A 22,023-nucleotide genomic window follows, 5' to 3' on the forward strand; every position below is an offset into this window, starting at 1 on the left:
TTCAAGTTTATTATTTGTCCCAAGTGGGAGATTTGTGCTGCAGAAAGCATAAAAACACGTAAAACAAATCATAACAATATGCCACAAATCATACAACGGCTTACATAGACAAGTATCCACCATAATCCATTCCACGCAAATCATCACTACAGATATAAAGTAGGCCCACTGCCCTTCAATATTAATAACTGTCACAGTCTCTTTATCATTATTATCATTATCATCAACATCATCACCATCACCGAGGTAGCAACAAGGTAACAACAGCAGCAGTTACCTCCTCCTGCCAACAGCATTCACAGCTCGAATGGCGACAGGGAAAAAATAAGTTTTGTACCTGTTTTTTGTGGCCATAGAGGCACTTAAACATACACCAGATGGTAACAGCTTGTACTGTGAACTAAGAGGACGGGCACTTTTCTAATCGAACGGTCATAGCTTTATTAAGCACCTGCTTGTTGAATATGTGATTCAAACTACTGAACTGTACTCCTACTATCTTACTTGCAACCTTGACGATCTTATCAAGGGCTCTCTTTGGTACCAACATTGCCATACCAGCAGATATTAGAAAATGAGATAACAGACTCAGTAAAAGCTCTATAGGACAGTGTCATTAGGGTACTAAGGCCTTGCTGGCCTTTCTTATACAACTTTTCAGTATTTGAATCAAATTTCAGGTGGTTGTCAATCGTGGTGCCCAGATATTTATAATTAGTTAGCATATCCACTGCTTGACCCTTGACAACACTGCTCTGAGGAGCTGGGCGGGGGGGTCGTCTGAACTCTATACACATATCTTTTGTTTTAGAGACATTAAGTTGTAGAAAAGCATTTTAACACCAAGAATCAAAATCTTCGACAACTGGGCAATGACCAACTTCATCGTCACCAGGAAGGCTAACAATTACAGAGTTGACAGGAGACTTAATAATGTGTCTGTTGGCATAACTGCTGCTGTTTGTGTATAAAATGTACAAGAGAGGGTAGACAACACAACCCTGAGGTGAGCCGGTGGATGATGTTAGTTCACAAGACAGTTTCCCGTTCACCCTTACTCTCAGGGTTCTGTTAGTGAGGAAATCAAGAACCTAGCCTACAATGCTTGAGTCTAAGCCAAAGTTGTTAACTAGCATGTGTGGCTGAATAGTATTAAAGGCTGATGAGAAGTCAATAAAAGGCAGTCTAGCGTGGTTCTTGCTACCTTCTATGTGTTTACATAGAAAGTAAAGTGAAGGCAGCATCTTGCACATCCCTCTTAGCCCTGTAAGCACATTGAAAAGGGTCCAGAATGCACTCAGTTTTAGCTAAGAGCCCTCCCTTAGCTATTTTTTTCAACTGATTTCATAACCAAGGAGGTTAAGGCAACAGGCCTGAAGTTGTTGACGGCTTTAAGGTGCTTACCCTGAGCACAATGCACCGCTTCCACAGAGATGGCTCCCTCTGCTGAGTGATTGACAGTTGAAAGATGTAACTGAAAATAGGGCCTAGTTGCTCTGCACATACTATAAGCAGGCCACTACCTATATTATCTGTGCCTGGGCTTTTCCTCACATAAAACTCATTAAAATCCTTTGCCAGCTGCTGGCCTGATTTGTAGCCATTAAGCTCTATATTACTCCCGTTACCTTTCTTGAACCCTACAATAGTTTTCATGCTGTCCCAGGCGGTGCCCGGATTGTTCATCCTGAGCTGTGTCTCGATTTTGTCCTTATGCTTCCTTTTACCAGCCCCGATTTCACATTTAATTTCTTTTTGCAGATTGCACAGCTCCAAGATGTTCCCTTCTCTAAAGGTCCTTTTTCTTTTTCTACAGTAGCATTTTAAGAGACTTTGATACTCACAGCCTGCTGTTAGGATAAACCTTAACAATTTTGTCCGGAATAACAACATTTCCACAATATGATATTCAGCTTCTAACAACATCAGTCAATTCATAAATGTCAGAGCATGACTCTTTAAACATATGCCAGTTGATGCAATCAGTACAACGGGAAGGCAGCAGAGGGATGGATGATGCGCCTTCAATTATACCATAACACAAATCCAGAATCTTATTGTCTGGTTGGGCATGTGATATACTGGTTGAAGTCTCTCAGTGTTTTTGTCAATGTGCAGTGGTTCATATCACCAAGAATGCTGTTTGAAGCCTTGTTTGAAGTTGTGGATAATGATTAACGGCCAAATGGCCAGCGTGAGAAAGCCGTGCCCGAAAAAACTCTCTATACTGTGAAACACAGAGCGATTTATCTGGTGGTGTAAGGCTTAATCAGCATTATGTCAACTTGTTTGGCAAGGGCTTGAATGTAACGGACGTTCATTTATATGTTAAAGGTCCGCGCTGCAGGTTTGAAGCAGCTATAAGGGATATTTTTCACCATAACAACATATCTAATGACAGTGTGTAATGACAGAGACGTGGCTCGTAGCAATGAACCTACAAACAATTATCAGTGACTCTGCAGCTTCCCCCCGGCTTTACAGTGCTTTATAGTGAGTTTCAGCTCATTGTTGAGCTACAACTTTACTGTTTTGGTTCACTCTCAGCGCTCTCATAGTGTCGTTTTTGGCCACAGAAGGCAGCTGTTTTCATAGAAAAAGCTCTAAAAACCCACTGTACACTACCTGCTGACTATTAACAGACACAGTTAGCTGTAGACTAGCTGATGAATATAGTGGAGCATTTAGCAGCTAAAGAGACAGATATTTCCCTCAGGAGTTGGTAGAGAGCAAAAACAGAGCGAAAAGAGAGTGAATATTGGATTAACATTCACCAACACGACTCAAAATGAACTGTCAACTGTTTGCCAACTAGTTCAACACATCAAGGTGATGTTACGTCAGTGTTGTGTTCAAAACTTGTTTCTGCTGAAAACAAAGGGACAAAAAAAAATCTGTTAATGCAGGTTTAACGGGTCTTCTGATCAGCCACCTGTAAGGTTTGATCAAGTTTAGGCAACTAAAATGACTCGGTTGGTTACTTCTTTGATCAAATACTTCCTGTTTTCAGTGATGGTTTTGCTCATTTTAGACTGTATTATACTTAGGCTTGTACTTATTCAGGGCTAAATTGTTGTATGCAGAGCCTGACCAATTTGGTGGTCAGCACACTTAAAAGAAAATGTGTATCTCTCAAACTTATGTTGTAGGTTATTCCTCAAACACCTGAATAGTCTTTCCAACTTTCCCTAATGAATTTAAAGTGGGAGTAACTGACATTAACTACAGCTATTTATTAAATTAGGAAATGTTACTATCATCCAAAAACAGCTTGTAATACTGCTCCAATGATAACTGCTCCCAACTGTCAGTGTAATTGATAATATCACACATTACCTGTGTCTTTTCATGTTTGTCCTCCTCTTTTCTTCTTCTTTTTCTTCCCTGGGGGCTTTGGTCTTTCTGACATGATATATTTCTGAATTAGGCTACTGATGTTAATCGTATCACGTTTCACAGTCGGTGTCACTCACTAGTTCAGATAACTCACCCATCCCCCAGAATCAGAGCGAGGGGTGAGGAGGTGATGCTGCAGGCAAACCAGAAAATAGGGTCTATTTTATAAGCTATGCTATGTAGTTATGTTGTTGTGGGTTTATTGTAACATTTCAAAATAAAAGTATTTTAATAGTATTAGTAAAAAATAGTGAAAGTTTAAAATTTTGAATAATTTTTTCTTCTCTCATTAGAGGCGCCCCTATGGATGGATGGCACTCCTAGCATTCGCCTACACTGCCTATGCCACAGGCTGGGTCTGGTTGTATGGGTGTTTGAACCATCGACTGTATAAAAATATGGACGTAGTTACTGTGACGTCACCCGTTGGTTTCTGAAGAGCGGTTTTGTAGCTCAAAGTGAGCCACTTCGGCTGTCGCCATCTTGGCAGTACGTGACGCTGCCTAACTCCCAGCCAATCAAAAATGGGCAAAGAGGTGGGCCGAATGGCTGAAACAAGCCACCATGTCTTTCATTATGCATAACTTTACAGCTTAATAAAATTTAAATGGGTGAGTTATAAAAAAATTCACCCCCGTACAGTTGTCATGAAAGGGGAAATTAGCTATAGAGACCAAATATGTTTTTTGTACCAGGCTGTAAACATGTTTATTACTGCTATAAAGTTGGGCATTTTAACATGGGGGTCTATGAGGAATGACTCGCTTTTGGAGCCACCCTCAAGTGGCCATGCAAGGAACTGCAGTTTTTGGCACTTCCGCATTGGCTTCATTTTACAGCCCCAGAAGTTGCTGCTTGGTTTAAACACTGATAAATTCAAAAAGTTTGGCTAATTGTATTAAAACTAAATATTGTTTTTGTGTCTGTACTGAAATTCAGGTATCTTACTGGCAGCTGTGTTGTTGTAATTGAAACTTAACTTGAAAGTTATTTAGAGATGAGACAATACATGAAGGTTCAAAGACACACACACACAGAAACAAAATAATAAAATAATCTCAGACATAAATACACACTCAGGTACCACACAAACAAACTTTTAGTTCAAGAGAAGTCCTCTGGGAACTCAAATGGCCATCTTTGTCTGCTGAGGCAACGGTTGCCAAGGTGCTTGATTAGCCTCATAGCCCTAAGTGGCCTCATCAAATGGCTGCGGAGATAAATGGAGTAATTGGCAAATCATTGGCTCCCTCTCCCTCTGTGTTTCTGCCCTCTCTACGTCCCTATTCCGACTCCCAATGGCTTTTTAGTGTTGTCATCAACTGACTGAAGTGCTGTCAAAGACTGAATTCAATAGTAATTTATTTTCTTTCTGGTTCTGCCGTGTCTGTGAACTGAAGTTGCTTAAAAATGTCACCTTCTGAGGGCACAAGCTGTACGTATGATTGGCTGTTGGACTGTATTATTAAAAGAAGGAAGAGGAAGTAGAACCAGTAAACTTCATGTCCACTTACTTAAAACTTAAATTTTATTCATTTTCTTCTTTAAAAGCTCACCAAATGAGTGTGAGAGCCTTTGCTAGGTTACTTGTGTTAACAATGACTGAAATGGACCACCACAAGGTATTTACATTTAAAAGTCTGAGTATCAAGAAGTTCACAGATCATATTAGTTTCATCCTCACTACAGCGGCATTAATATTCTGTGCAAAAAAGACACAATTTGCTCATTTCAGAGTTAAAATGTCGGTTCTAAAGGTTAACATTTTTATACTTTTAGTTAATTTATGCACACAGATGTGAGCCTGAAATATAAAAGTTACTGTGGGACACTGATGTCACATTAAATCATCATTTGGCAGTCTGATGTTGTTTTCACCATGTTCACTATGTGTCACTATGTTTTATTTATAATAATCATTCCGTTCCCTTACTCCTTGAAGCACTTTGTAACTATTTAGTTTATTATTGCTAGTATTTGTCACAAAAAATGAAGAAAAAAAACTCTGCTATGTGAACCCAGCAGGTTATCCACTGAAAAACAAAGCTTTCAAAATGTGGTCAAATCACAGATCCTTGAAGAAATGCTTCAGAGGAAATTGGAATCACATTTTGGTTTTACACATGACAGCATGAGCAAACTTCACCCAGGTCTTATGCAACATACTACCAATACATTTGAAATAAAACATGCAGGTATGAAATAACTGTCAAATGTTGTTTCCAGGGTCAAGAATGTACTTTTAACATTTAAATCAACATGGATGAGAAATCCTCAGAAAAATGGAAATAATGAACATCAACATTCTCATGACTGAGGAAGATTGTGTCCTGTGAAACAATCAAAAGCTCCAGAACTGCTGCTGGACCATGTGGTGAGCACCTGTTGTTCCCAAGGTCAACTATGAATCTATCAATCTCAGATATAAAAACCTCCTCAGTAAATCCACATGTATCAGATCACCAACAGCAGCAATTGATTGTTCTCAAATCCTTTTAATTTATGACAGCAGTGTGGGTCATTGCGTCCAATGCTTTGATCTCAACTCAAGACCACATTGGCATGAAATTTGTTACAGATCTTCATGATTCCCACAGTATGATTTCGGAAACCCAGTGACCTTTATTACGCATTACTGTCAGGTCAAATTATCAACATTTTCAACAACATTATCAACACACACAAACACACACACATTACTCTACTGACTCTGACCTCCCAACTGTGATTCTGGGATCTACTTAGTAGATAATAAAGTAATTGTCTGTGGTAATAATTATACATCCCAGCACATCTCCATGCATGATATTGCCCTAATAAGAGTGGTTTAACTGCACAATGTTGCCCTGAGATAATGAATATAAAAACAGCTGTTTTAGTACACAAATAAAAACAAAATATGTCTTTAAACAATCAAATATACTTCTTTACTTGCACATGCATATATTTTTATATGAAGTTATTTGAATTTAAACATACAAGTGATACAAGTGATATTTATCGTAACAATTGCTGGCACTGTGTCTCCTGTGACTTTTCTTCCTGAAGGACTGCTCTACCCCCAGACAAAAGGTCAAATCCACTTCAATCCCCTCATTTCATTGGACACAGACATGTGTGAGGTCCAAAAAGGTGATTTGTTGCAATATGTGCTAAGTAAATGTAATATGCAAGTTATAGTGCAAAAAAGGGTTGTAGTTGTTCCATGACAAGTGCTGTCAAAAACTGTCAAAATATTCATGATCCCCCGACAATGAAAAATAATGATTTTGGTGACACCCAGACCTTTCCCCTTGCTTTACAGCTTAAATCCATGTAGGTTTGATAAATCTTTTACCCCCATAAAATGTCAGCTTTAATATTTCATACTGTATGACTGCCATTACATTTGCTTGATAAAAGCAATTAGTTGTAATGACCCTATGGCTTCTAGTGTAGTTTTAACCCTTTTGCTAGTAAAACTTCCAAGAATAGCAAAATAATCAGAACATTATTTGTTGTTTTAGGGCTAGTTTTGTCTGTTATAAAGCTGTCTTTGGCTTCACTTTGTCTGCTCAGACTTAATGACGTCTGAGGAATTTTCAAAAACATATTGTTTTTGCTCCCTATGTATTCTAATTTCAAGATGGAAATCAAAGAGGATGTGCATGTGCAAACATCACGCATCAGTGATCACAGCAGTAGGTTTGGTAAACATAAGCGTGCTGTGTATTAGGGATGTGCAGAGGGCCCAGTATTTGTATTTATATCTGTATCTGTTGAGGCAGCAAAATTATTTGTATTTGTGTTCGAATTAAAGCGGAAAGAAGTTTAATCCTGTTTTTGTTTTTATTACGCTTTTAATTTTAGAAAATTTAAGTGTTACAATAAGTTTTCATGAATAAACTACCTTATGAAAGAGGTCCACACACCGGGTCTCTAACTGGAGTCTCCCAGATCATAGACGACTGCGCTGACTACTGAGCTAAAACTTTACTCATAACCTCATTGCAGACAGACCTCTACCTATTTATACACCCATAACACAGAGACAGCACAGCGTACAAGAACGTCAAAGGTGATTATTGCTTTGCACTTTTCATTTATTGCCTATTTTTTTTACAACCTAACTTTGTGGAAAGGAGAAGGGGAACAACAGGTTATGGAGAGTCTTTTGGGAGCACTTTGCATGTGTCAGTAGCTCAGCTTTATCTCTGGGGAACACCCCCAACTCCGGGAGTGATGTCCAAACTAGAAAATGTGCGTCATGTAGCAGGTGGATGTGACTCCCCTCATTGAGACCTACTGATAGACGCTGGTATTTGACAAGGTTTTTTTTTTCTTCCTGAAAACAAATACTATTTGTGCTTCGCTGGATAATGTATTTGTATTCGGGAACATCCCTATTGTGTATACAGATGTTTGTTATGTGAATATTAAAGTTTATCAGAGTTTAAATATGCAGCAACAGGTGATTATTCGAAAAGCAGCAGAGTTTTGACTTTGAAATAGAAATCCTGCGACAAAACTACTCGCCTCTGTCAAGAAACTCACAACACTACCTGTCCTTACCTTCCCCTCCCCACCTTCCATCACCACCCTCCATCTGTGTCTCCCTCTGTTAAGAGCAGCACTTTGCTGAGGTGGGTGACAGTAATGAACTCTGACTCAGTGAGGCTGGAAAAGGATGTAAATGAATGTAGATGAGGATGAAGAGTAATTGCCCACAGAGAGGGCTGTGAAAGGTATGTGTCAGAAAGAGAGAGAGAGAGAGAGAGAGATAGAGAGAGAGAGAGAGATAGTGCACCCATGGGACCTCTTAAGTGAAAATGTTAGGCCCAGTCAAGGGGGAGACACTTCAAATATCTGTTTATCTATTAATGAGATTGAATGGATTGGGTGGGCGGATGGATGAGTGATGGTGAATGATGGCAGATGGATGTATAATGGTGAATAATGTTAGAGAGGAAATGGGAATGACAATAATAGGAGGGAGAAGAGGAAGAAATTAAAGAAGTAAATAATTACAAATGGAAAAAAAAGGAAAAGGATGTACAAAAATAATTAAAAAAACAACTAAAAAGCCAATAAACACTGAATCAAAGACTTTAAATTCAGAAAAACATGTGATTTTAACTGGCTAGTGCTTAACATCTGGCGCATTCAGAGTTTTTGATATCTTAATTATGCTCACTGCAAGTTATTTCAGTTCCTTCCTAATTATCCTGCTATATGTACAAAATAATATAAAAAAAACTAATGATTAACTCTGTCCTTGCACAGCACGGTCGCTGATTTCTTTAAATCCAATTAATGCAGACAGGTTTTTTTTTATTTTTTAAGTCTTTACAGCATTTCTAGTTTAGTCCTGCTGTCTGCACCCAGTGAATTATTTCAAGTTATCATTATCACCATATTATTCTATTCAGTATATTTCATACAGCATGGTACTCAAGGTCTCTCGCTGCAATTATTCTTACTCACACACATTCTCCTGGCTTAATTCTAGTAATTATTTACATGATAAATAGATGTAGACACAGCAAAATGCTACAGGGCTCAAAAGCTGGAAATTGTGCATCAAAATTACTTTAAAGAATGACAAAAGCTGCTATATGCATCACTCCCGAAAACATACCAGAAATAACTTTTTGATGTAAATTCAAAATATCCCAGAGCTCTGTCAACCTCTTAAACTTCACTGACCAAACTCAAGCTGCGTAGCCAAACATTGTTCAGTTTTGCATCTAAATTCATGCAGCAGTTGTTGTGACAAAGACTCAAGAAAAGGGATGTCAACATTAAAATCCAACTGAAATCACATTTAATCATCTCTTTTTACAGCCAAAATTTTTTAATGTATTGTTAATAGTTTTTGGGGAAATATCAGAAATGCTCCTTTTTGTCTCAGCCGGCTGGAGGGACGTGTCGGTGTTTGTTTTTGACAGCAGCTGGCAGCTAACGGTGTTACACTGTACTGAACAGAGACAAAGAAAACAAAGTGCTGTAGCTACAAGTCATGGACAAACAGTGTGTTGTTAGCAGGGGGATTGAAAAGTAGGAACCAAAACAGCATCTAACGGATCTGAAGTGACATTTACAGGTATGTTCACATGCTGTTTAATGTGCTGCAGCTGAGCAGCTAATTGGCTGTCTATAGTGCTAATTGACATCAGCGGTGCACTTTACCCCGGTGAATGTTTGTTTGGTGGCTCGTTCAACAAGCTAAGCTGCAGGACAAGATGTGTGTTCATGTTTGTATGTTAGATAAGAAGGAGATGTGGGTTGTTGTTCAGAGTCTGTGGCTCTTGTGCTGTGTAGCAGGATGCAATCAGGCTCAGTGTGACCTTCTGCTCTGCCGATGATAGAACGACATATTATCACTTTATGCAAAGATTTGATTTGCTGTATCAAAATAAGGACTCCATCTACGTGAGCAGTTAACGGTATGTAAGCTAAATAATATAAAACTAGGGGGCACAATCATGAAATCAAAGAATATAAAATATACTTTCTCCCTTTTGGATTTTTTTCCTCAGAAGAGGACACAGGACGAGTGACTAACAGAGCAGATATGTTGCTGTAGTTGACAAAAAAGGCGATTTAACTTCAGACATGATGCTTAAATCTGGCACTTCCTGTGTGTAGACTACATTTCCCATCAGACTTATGTGATAATCTTCTCTGTTGCAACTTTAATTATATGCAGATTCGTTGTCTCCTTGCATTCACGTTGTCGCAGTGAACTAACTTCGCCTTCGCTATCCTCAGTTACACTCCTCCGCTCTCACAGGAAATCATCTGTCGCAGTGGCGTCACTCGGAGGCCGACTGGCCAACACAGTCAGAACAGCTCTGTCACTTCTTATCTCCTGTCATGAGTGCAAAACTCATTTGTCTAAGCGCTACATCTACATGTCACCTTCTCCCCCCTTGAGTCCTGTTGGCAAATATGAGCTCTCCACCATCATTTTCTTAACTGAGCTTGAATTTTCTCTCTTCCCTTCAAAAAAAAAAAGACACCTCCTCCTCTTCTCCCTCCCCCTCATCTTCTCTTGCTAGTTGTCATCTTTCTTTCTCTCATACACGAGTACTACCAGCACAGATCTGAGCCCTGCTCTCCTCGCCACTGCCTGCTTATGATGCTAATATAAGCATTACATTACTCTACTTTGCGTTTATTGTATGTCAGTTTGACACATCACAGAAATGTCGTGTGTTTGTACAGTATGTTTGGGGATAGATGAAGTGGCGAATTCCAGTTGGTTTAATAAACAAATACAACTCATGAATAAATCATACTTGCCCACTTTCATGTCCTTAAAAATCTCAAGTTTAAGCTGTTTCACTCTTTTCCAAAAGTGAGTTCAACAATAAGAACCAGCTTCAACTCTTTGATGCAAACATGACATCCAACACAACCAAACGAGAGCCAAAGTCACGGCAAGGAATATCGGTGTACCTTTATGTAAAGCTGAACATCATCACTTAGAACACCAACAACAGCATCAACATCCATGATTTCACACTTCAAAACCATGACAACCGAACATGTCAGGCGGTCACTCACCCATCACTCGGAGCCTTTCGGCGCCCACTACCACCTCCTGCTCGTCAGCGGAGAAGAGGAGCTTCCCAGAGGTGGATTTGACTTCAAACATCTTGCCTCGCGCTTTAAATCCATTGGATCCTAAACCGAACACACACACACACACACACACACACACACACACACACACAGGAGACATCAAAGCTGCAGTTGATTTCCTACTGAATTACATCAGTATTAGACATTTTAAAATGCATCTAACGATGAGAACACACCATATTGCAAAATGCATTTTGGTTTCATTCATGACACCACTGAATGTTGAACAAACCAAGTGAAACAGGCCGAGAGGATCATAATATTGATGTGATGTCTATAGAGCACTACGGAGTGTGACATCACTGTTTGTTCACAAATGCAATAAATTCCAAACTTTCAGGCAGTACAGATGATTTTTCTTGCCACTCCTGTGCTGGTGTAAGCAAACCAAAACGAAGGGGAAACCCAAAAAAATCTTGGCAGCCATTGATAGCACAGGAGTAGGATGTAGTTATCAGATTTGCATCTAGGTAGCATATGCCTACAGCTTGGTGAAACTAAAATTTTGGACTGAAAGGGAGAAGATTCACAGTGATAAAAGATGACAGCAGGAAGGACAGTACTATGAAGAGGGATTAGAAAGATACAACTGAAAGATTTATAGATGTTATAGATGTTCAACTATGTTCAACCAGACAGCTGCTAACTTTGTCCGTCTGCTGTTTTTTTTTTTTTTTTTTTACTGGTGAAAAGTGACACAAAAAACAATTAAATATATTAAATGATACATATGAGAAACTGACGAGTAGAGTCCATTTTAGTTTTATTTGACAGTAAATGTATTTACTTATTGTCCTTCTTTGTTGTTTTTACTGTTTAAGAGTGGCATCATCTCAGGTTATTAAATATTAAATTAAATAGAAGTCATATTTGCGGGTCTCTGCGGGTTTAAAGCTGCAAGTACGATTTCTGTCGGAAAAGATTCAGTGTTTTAATCATTCTAAACTACCTTTGACTTTATATTGATATATTTTATACAGTAACTGTAGCTGTTTTAGAGCAAGATGCAGAGCATGTTGCTTTGGAAACATCAGCGCCGTGAACACAGATATACTGTATGCACCTGCTTTGATTTCACCTTCTGAAACGTTCAACTTTCTGAAGGTTTTCAATTCACACTTCTGATTCTAGAGAAGCTAAAAGAAGCCAAAAAAAAAAGAAGCTTGGAGTGGTTTGTGATAAAAATGTTCAGAAACTGGTTCATCCAGAGTGATATGACCTGTTGGCAAAAGAGGTTTCAACCACAACAACAACAAAAAAAAAACATTCAGACACATTTCACTGAAAGTCTGCAGGAAAATTGAGAAAATACTGAAGCTGCCAGAACTGTGGCTAGTATCCTGACAAATAAGAAATAGAAAAATGTAGACAACTCCCTCCAACTCAAATTGCTTTGTCTCATGCAGCGTCAGAAAACACTCGGCGCCGGGTGTGACTGATTGACACGTGCAGAATTGATTCTGTCACTCTCCATCTGGGATCTTAAGTTCCTTCCTGTACACGAGCGCCGCTTAGTCATCAACGAGAGACATCCGAGCAGACTTCGTCTTCCTCCTCTTCAGACCCAGAAGGCAAATGTCAGTGCACTTTTTTAACGTGAGAGACACTTCCCGTGCATGTTTACCCAAAGTGATTTCCATTCACCGAAGCCTGCCAACTCTATTAGAGTGTGACAGGTGGAGAATGGGGGGGAATGTGAAGACGAAAGTCAGATCACAGAGTTATGGTGGAGTGACTGAGGCCTCTGCTGGCACAGTTAAAGGGAGCAGAGGAAGAATTTATGATGCGCTAATGTGTAATCGTGGAAATGAGGCAATGACTTCTGGCAGTTAGAGCGGCGGTACCTAACCTGAGAGCCTTGACTCCCCAAAGGCTCCCAAAATAAATCTAAGGAATTGCAAAATGATTAACATGATGGGAAATAACATATCTGCAGTGGTGGAATGTGTGCACTTTTGTGGTGCTTGCACTTGAATATTTCCATTTTCTTCAAATTGACTTCTACTCCACTACATACTGAGGACAAATATTATACTTTTCACTCCACTACATTCATCTGATAGCTTTAGTTACTTTTCAGATCAACTAATAAATTCTGATGTATTACTCCAGATTAAGCTGCCCAGCAATATATAAAGTAGTTACAATAACCAACACCTTTACTAGCTGCAACATTCATGATGCTTACACAGTAATACATCAATATTATAATCTAATAATGTAAGACAATATAATATAATGTATATATTATTCTGAAATGGGCCATTCTGAATAATACTTAAAGTATATTTTGATGCTTACACTTTTAAAAAGAAAAGGAAAACACCGAGAGATTAAACAGTGAACCAGATGATCCAATAACCCCATAAAGCTTCATCATACGTAAAAAAAAAAAAAAAAAAAGTATGATGATGTATGACGGGGTTCCCCAGAGTCACAACTAAACAGAGTTTTTATGTACCAAATATGTGAACAGACAGAACAGACAAACTTGAGGTCTTCTTCAACTCTCAGTTCATTAAAATTGAATTGAATGAAGACTTTTCTGTTTACTTCTGCCCTCTATTATATCAAATTTGTGACTATTTATCCTTACTTCACACTGCCCTGAAACTGCACTGCAATCTAATTAATTTTACTCTTTTAAATGTGTCTTTTTATATTGACTTGTGTTTCTTTAATATCTTTTTTGAAGGGTGCTAAACAAATAAATTGGTCTTGTTTTGCCTATGGTCCAGTTGTCAAAAAACAAAAACAAGACCGAAACATATAAAATAGTCCAAGGAACACTTCACAAAAATCCTGTTTCGATGGGAAGAAAAAGAAACAAGTTCATGACGAGTGAGCCGCATAGAAATTGCATGTCGTGCATCTGTTGCAGCTGATGTCGTCAGCATTGCAAGGTTTGATGCTTTTTGAAAAAAAAAAATGAAAAGATGTATAATATCAAAGAAAACATCAATAAACAACATGAAAGCAGCACATTTCTCCTGCAGCGCCATACCTGTAACAAGTTGCGTGAGCAGCTGGTTGTTGCCGTTGACGATATTGACCGACACGTTTCTGGACGACTGCAGGAACAGCGGGCGGCCCTGCAGAGAGATGGACACGGTTATATATTTTTTTTTATTTTGTAGCCCTGGCTGTTCAAGTATTAATGTTCTTTTGAGAACAAGTGCTGATGAGAAGAAGGAAAATTCACCTGCTGAAGACAAAACATCGGATGTGAATATGTTTGCTTCAACATTGCTTTACATGTCCTACACCCTAACCCTCACCTTGACCAGCAGAATCATCCTAACCTTTGATTAGTCTTCGCTTGGTGAGATAAATCTAATCTCAACCCTGAAACAAAGTCCTCAAACAGCTCATACCTGAACAACAAAAGAGATTGTTTGTCAGTGTGTACAAAAATGTCTCAAATGAACATTTTCTGATCTGCCGTCTTTGAGGTGAAAGTCTTGTTGTGAGGTTGTGATATGTAGCACAACAAGATAATGAAGCTCTGTAAATGGAACCGCATCCATGCTCAGTGGCGTCTGTCTTACACAGAACTACTTAAAATGTGATTGCTGTTATTAGTCTTTGGAGCCGTTTCCAAACAAATAAGATAAATCAGGCTTTAGATACACACACAATATTTGTTAGTAGATAAGTTCATTGTTGGTTAGGCTCTGCACATGAGATTTGTTGACAATATGAAAAATATAGAAAATCGACAGTATTATCCTTTAAGTTTAAGAAAAAAAAAGAAAAACAAAATACCAAAAAAAAAATACATGATGAAGATTCCATCATGGTTGAAAGAGACCAATGTTGACTACAGTAAAACGAGGACTGAGACTGAAACTGTATTACAAAACAAAATAAAAGAGCACAAACAGTAACCTGATTACAAAGGTAAGACTTCACACACACACGCCGTAACTGTCCAAGTGCAGAGACTTGAACCTCCTGCTCCGTTTGATAACTTCCATTTCCCAGAGTGGCCTGCACCAATCTGTAACGCTGATCACGTCGGACACTCTGCTCTTTCTGTGCCCGACTAATCTTCATGCCTCAGTCAACTTCTTAATTAGAGATAACGGCCTGACCATCATGCTGCGCTTGCAGCCGAGGAGGGGATATGCCTTGTGTGTATATTACTGATAACATTATGGGTCTTGCCAAACTCATTGAAGTTCCCACAGTAAATACACTAAATATATGATATGCAGGCAAGAAGTTATTACAATAACAATGCGGTGTGAACTGAGACTGAGACTAACAAGAAGTTTGAAAGCAGTTGATACATAGAAGGCGTTGCAGTGCTGATAATTACATCAACATTAACCAGAGTCATTTGAATGTGCCAAGTTTGACATGTGTACTCCATCTTTCAAGGCAGTATTTAAGCTAGTGACTGAACAAAGTGTTTGATATATGCACAACTGATTTAAAGCAAATCACCACAAACAGCAGTAAGAGAGCTGGCTCATGCATTTGACTTTTAAATCTGTCATTTTCCTCATAAGTGAGTCCGTATAGTGTTCTCCATCATTCCTTATAGTCTTTGGCGTCACCATGCAGCAAAAACTAAAACTATAAACAAGACAATCAGAGACAGACATCAGCAACAGGACATCATTCTTTAAAAGACATACATTTTGGCAGCTCGAAATTGTTTATAGAAGCTTAAAATATGATTGCAAGGCTGGAGAGAATCAATCTAAGCAGCTTTGTTCTTTGTATGATTGATTGATTTTTTGTTCCATATTAACCCTTTCATGCATAGTGGTCACTTCAGCGGACAGCTATTCAAAAGCCATTTTCTTATATATGCATGGAGTTTCAATGGTACAGCTGCACATCAGCCAACACGGTGGACTCTAGTGTGTCATCTCATACGCTGCCATCCATTGGCTGGCCTTTATAAGTGCAACACAAATTTCCACCTGCCGGCCGGAAATGCTCAACAGCTCGGGAATATCTTGCCAATCCTTCTATAGTAATAGACCCTTGCAGGTAAATAAAATTTTGTAACATCAAGTAATAACTAAGGAGTAATACACTTGTTAAAATTTCCAAGTATTGATTTTATGTTGGGAGAAAATGACAATTAATCATCGGTCCACTAAGTTGGGCAAACTCCTTGAAAAATGCCTGTTTAAAAAAAATAAAGTTCAAATATTCTTTTTCATGCTTAAAGAGGAATAAAAACACAAAAATCTTGACTGAGGTTATCATAATTCATGCATGAAAGGCTTTAACATTAAAGAATTAAATAATGTCCGCCAGGTACTTATTCACTATTAGTTAGTTGCCGTTAGGGTCGCAATTAAAAATGATTTTCATCATTGATTAATCTGCCGATTATCATCTTGACTAATCATTTAGTCTATGCAATGTTAAAAAATGGATAAAATGGCTTTCACAATCCCTCAGATCCCGCAGTGATGTCTTCAGTTTGCTTGTTTTGTTTGACTAACAATCCAAAACCTAAAGATTTTTAATTTACTGTAACAAACAACAAATCTTCACATCTGACACGCTGAGATGTCTGTCGATCGACTAATCATTGCAGCTCTAGTTATAACTATAAATATGCTTGCAAACTTCAAAATCATTATATAAATAAAGAGAAAGATTTTCTGTGAAAATAAGGTGACTCTAAATCAGTTCTCAAACATTTGAAACTACTGACAATTTCCAGAGTCTAAATGTTGCTGGGTGAGAGAAACTCTTTGGTTTTACCCTCATTTATTTTAAGCACATTTTTTCCTCACACCAGTGCACAAACACCGAGCCCAGCTCTTCAAGTGCTCTCGAGTAAGAGAACCGCTGAAAGCCACCCAGCAGGGATCCAACTAAAACTTTTACAGTGAGGCAGTTTAACCGACAAAACTAAAACTACACAGGGATGCAACTCGTTTTCATCCCAGGTCGTCAAATACCGATGCTTGTCATGCCCCTCTGGCATCTCATGCAGACGCATGAGAAGGCGCCCTTTGGCGTCTGTATAACCATGCGCTGGGCTTTCAACTAAATGCAGTGTAGACCCATCCGCAGCGATATTACACACTCAGAGCGACTGGTGTGGTCTGGTTAGGTTTAGGGAAAAATTGTGGTTTCGGTTAAAATGATGACGTGAAACAGCGGTCCCCTGCAGCAGCCATCCTCCCAATCCACCTCCTCCTAAGAAGGGAAATATCACCTTATATAAACGTCATCGGTCTCATGGTGTCTAATAAAGATGAGGTTTACATTGGAGTTTGTTGAAAGCCCGGTGCATTGGTATCAGATGCCGAGGGGTGTGACAAAGCGTTGGTATTTGGCGCCTTGGGAGTGAGAACAGCCTGGGGATTTAAAAGCTGCCCAAACACAGGCAGAAGACAACAGAGGAGCTGACCGTGTGCTGCAAGACACAGCTGTAGGCAATGAGAGGTGATGAATGAGCAGCAATAGCACGTTCATATCGTATTTGATTTATCATAATAACGTGTTTCTAACATGTAACAGTTGTAATTATGATGAGGCACTCAATAATATGGATGTTAATGAAAACCAGACAGATATGGACGCCTTTACATCAGCCAAACACCATTGTTCAATGTAATTACGCCCAGTTTTAATAGATACGGTGTTATATTGTCAATATATTTTATTTTAATCCTCACACTTTTAACAACTCTTGGATAACATGGGGATCTTTCACATCTCTACTATACATCCCATATGACATAAACGTGGCATGACTCTTCAGCACAGTGAACTACTGCCGTCATGTAAGAAACAGACTTTTTTTAAAAAAATGAACTTAATAATTCTAAAAAAAGCTTTGAAAACACAATGCAAAAATCTTTTATTCATAGTTTGCTTCACTTGTTTTAAGAAAACTGTTTTAGGATTCAATAAAAAAGTCAACTGGTGAAGCTTTTTTTTTTTTTACATTTAAGCCAAGTTAACATCAATCTCTCAGTTGCCTACTTTTGTCTGCGACATACAAAGATCTCACAGCATAGAGATGTTTAGTTTGCAGTAGTGCTCATTGCTCCTCATTAGCTCTCATTACCTGCAGCTGTGCTGAATTCAATAACAGACAAAGGATGGAAATGCAGGTTTCATAAATGAAAAAAATACATCACATCCGTCAACAATGTTGTCCAACAGAAACTGTGGCTTGAAATGGACTGGATTCACAATGATTAATATCAACTAATCCGTTCATTCATTAATCTGTCTGTTAATAAATCCACCTGGCCTCCTTGAACATAAAAGAGCTGCAGTTGTACTTGCAGCTCCTGAACTGTCAATATACTAATACATTAAAGACCTGCGATCAAGATGAGTGGGACATTTCACAACTGAAAAGTAAACTTGTCAGGTCAGTGCTCTCTGAGGGACAGACTATGTTTTTGGGGACACTGTTTCAGTATTTAAAACATGTTTTTTTGCATTCCTGTACATCTATTTCTGGTTACTTATCAGCCAACATATGAGATAATAACAATATAGCCCCTCTGATTTAACGGTCTGGTTTTACTAAAGAATTGTACAAAAAATATTGGTGTGGAGGTTGAAGGTTGAAACTTATATTTAACCTTTTAAAAAAGCAAGACCCTCCATAACATTATTAATATTTTATTTAGACCCTGCCTTTGATGGTTGCATAGAGAATGTTTTTCGAATTGAAAATGGTATAACCTAACCTTAACCCTAACATTTAACTGAAATTTTGTATTTGATCCTTTCGTTTTCATTTAGTCTACAAGGAAAAATTGAAGCAAAATGTAAACTCCCCCTGCTTCCCTCATAAAACGTCAAAATACCCTCCCTTCAACTAAAAGAAAAATAAATAACAACATCTGTGGAGATTCTCAGTCAACCAGATCATGGTTATCCAAGGAGGGTTGAATCGATGGTAACTGGACTTGGTTGTAGATACTTGAAGACTCTCATCCGAGGCTGGTGGGGAGTCCCAGGTATTTAACCTCTGTTGGGGATTGTTATCAAGGTCATTGACACCACTTGGATCGTTCAGATCGATTGATTCAGAGCTACAGTAGCTTGACGAGAGACACGTTGGATAAACGTTTTACTTATCAGCCAAGCTAATGCGATAATGTTTCTCTTCACATCCACCACAGGCAGGGTGACGTGTGAGAATGTTTCATAGCAGCCAGCCTATCGTTCCATCTCTCTGTAGTTTTTTTTTTTTTTTTCCTGCTACAGCCTCAGAGATGCCACTGCCGGAGTCCTTTGGGGCTGTTTGTGTTTAGTTTGTTGTTGCGTGGTGCCTCTGATCCACTCCGCCTTCCTCTTCTCTTCGTTACTAATGCAACAGACCATATTACACTCAGCGGGACGTCTCTTGTGCAGAGAGGAATGGGGGGAGAGAATAAAAAGAGAGAGATGAGAGATGAGGAGGAGAAGGACGTGTGGATTGGAGTTGGTTATAGAAATCTTTCTTGGAGGCAGAGCTGCTGCAAAGGCTGCAGAAATCTGAGTGGTTGAATTAAACCTCAGCAAACTGAGCCAATGCAGTACATTGACTTGTTAAGAAATTCACCCCGTTCTTATTAAATTAAATCTATAGCTTGCTATAAAATGTAAAATTGTGGATGGCTAGTTGAGCAATTGATTGCTAACTTTTAATTTAAAAACTAAGCTAATTTATTAAGTAAATTTATTGTATTAAATTATTGTAAACTGTTCTTTTGACAGTAACTTGTGTTAATATTTTATTGTCATAGACGAGACCATAATCATTTGTTACGGCAAGTTCATAAGGAGTGTATGTGGCAAGATTAAGCTAGCTAATTCAAGCTATCCAGCTAATAATCAAACATACATTATCTGATGTTTTTGGATACTTGGAGGCAGCAGAGACTGTAGCTGTAGCTGTAAACACAACACTGACAAATTGTCGTCTTGTCAGCTGATACGGGGAACCTGCTGAGCAATCTATGTACACATCCAGCAGATAAGGAGCAACTCTGCATGTATTTAGAGTGGTGTTTCTGGCCACCTTTGCTCTCCTTTTCTCTCGATTTTGGTCCCCATCAATCTCCTAAAAGAGATATATCTGCTAGCAGTAGCTACAGCTCTCTCTTTAGCTGCTAAATGCTCCACTATGTTCACCAGCTAGTTGCAAACTTTGTCTGTTGGATGTTTGGTGCTGAGCAGGTAGTGTACTGTGGGTTTTTAGAGCTTCTTCTCTAAAAACAACTGCCTGCAACGGCTGAAATTTTAGAAATTTTTTCTGGTACAGGATACAAATCCTCCACACCAGACTCTACAACTAAAAAAACAAACAAACATACAATATACTTCCACAAATAATAACAAATCAACTTCATAGTTATATAAAATGTCCTTAGCTGACCAGAATCTATCCAGTCTATTTTTAATTTCAATTCAATTCAATTTAATTTTATTTAAAGTGCAGAATCACCATGCAGCATGGTCCCAACACACTTTACAGTTAAAAAGAACAACATACAGCAATCAATTAACAATAATAACAATTAAAAGTGGAACAACCACATTAAAAACATCAATGTTAAATAGATGTTAAAACGAGATGGGCCCGACAAGTTGTAGTGAATGCACTTAACAGTTAAGAAGGACAACATACAGTAATCAATGTACAATAATAAAAAATTGAAAGTGAATCAACCACATTAAAAACATCAATGTTAAAAAGATGTTAAAAGATGATTGGCCCGGCTAAGTTTAAGGGGAGGCTGTAATGTAGTGAATAAAGGAAGGTTTTCAGTCTTCAGATGGAAGGCCATTCCAGAGATATGGGGCACGGTAGGAAAATGCTCTGAAGCCAACTGATTTTTTGTTAAATGTAGGAACGACCAGGAGACCAGCATTGAGAGAGCGCAGAGGGCGTGCTGGTGTATATGGAGTAATTAGCTCTGATAGGTAAGGTGGTGCAAGTCCATGCAAGGCCTTTTAAATGAGTATGAAGTATGTTAAATACGTTTTTTGTCTTTTCAGAGAGACATTTTAGTGTCTATAATTTTAAAGAGTCTTAAATCATACCTGTTATTCCACAGGTGGACGACAGACTCGGCTGTGACATCATACATTCTATGAACAAGCTTATTGACCTCGATCATGTCTCCTCTATGTCTCCTGAATGCTAGAGTTGGTCATTGTAATTTTCTTAATTTCTCCTCATTAAAGGCCTTATCTGATCATATGATGTGAGAAAAGGCTTACAAATAGTTACAAATGTTAACATTGAACTGTGAGTTATCTTACTTCAGGAAGAGAACCTGAAAGGGATGCAACTAATGATTATTTTCATTATTGAACATTCTGTCCATTATTTGGTTTACAAAACACCAGAAAACCAGATCCTAGAGCACAAGGCGACATCTTCAAATATCTTGCTTTGTCCAACAAATGATTCAAAACTTAAAGATATTTAATTTACGATATGTAAGATGAGGTGAGAAAATGTCAAATGTTTGGCATTTTTGCCTGAAAATGACAATCGATTAATTGATGATCAAAAAATTTCCTCTTGATTGACTGATGGATTTATCGTTACAACTGTCGTCTCAAGTCACTTGAACCCAGAGAACGACTGAGGGTTAAAAAACAAAAGGAAGACCTCCTGAGATGAAATTGACAGAAGACCAAATAAGAAAGAGACAGTGCAGGAAGTGTTTGGGCAATACATGAAAGAGGAATAATAGCAATGCAGTAACAGCAGGGTCCAGGTTTCCTCGGTTTTATTTTATTTTCTGTCTGTTTATCCTCTTCTCTGGACAGACCAATTGTCTTTTCCCATCACCTCCTCAGTATTACTATTCCTCTCACCACCTCTGCCAAAGCAACCAGGCATCCATCCCTCTCTCAGTCCTCTCTGCTGTTTATTTCTCCCAATGCTCCAGTGTTTTGTATCTTGTCTCTCCTCTTACTCCCTGTCTGCGCTCTCATTTATCTATTTTTAGCCTCTTTTTTATATTCATCTCTGTTTTCTATCTCACGCCAGTCACATGT

At 38.5% G+C, this 22,023-nt stretch overlaps 1 protein-coding gene across 1 annotated transcript in view; it reads right to left on the reverse strand.

The window, feature by feature from the left end:
* sgcd (sarcoglycan, delta (dystrophin-associated glycoprotein)) overlaps positions 1-22,023 on the reverse strand; it is a 152,306-nt gene that overhangs the window by 68,623 nt on the left and 61,660 nt on the right. The window contains exons 3-4 of the mRNA XM_044371087.1: positions 14,027-14,114; positions 10,945-11,064 (exon numbers count right to left, since the gene is read on the reverse strand). Coding sequence (XP_044227022.1) covers positions 10,945-11,064; positions 14,027-14,114 — 208 coding nt within the window. The remainder of the gene's footprint in view (positions 1-10,944; positions 11,065-14,026; positions 14,115-22,023) is intronic.

The sequence above is a fragment of the Thunnus albacares genome, chromosome 13 (assembly GCF_914725855.1).
Source record: "Thunnus albacares chromosome 13, fThuAlb1.1, whole genome shotgun sequence".
Classification (NCBI taxonomy): domain Eukaryota; kingdom Metazoa; phylum Chordata; class Actinopteri; order Scombriformes; family Scombridae; genus Thunnus; species Thunnus albacares.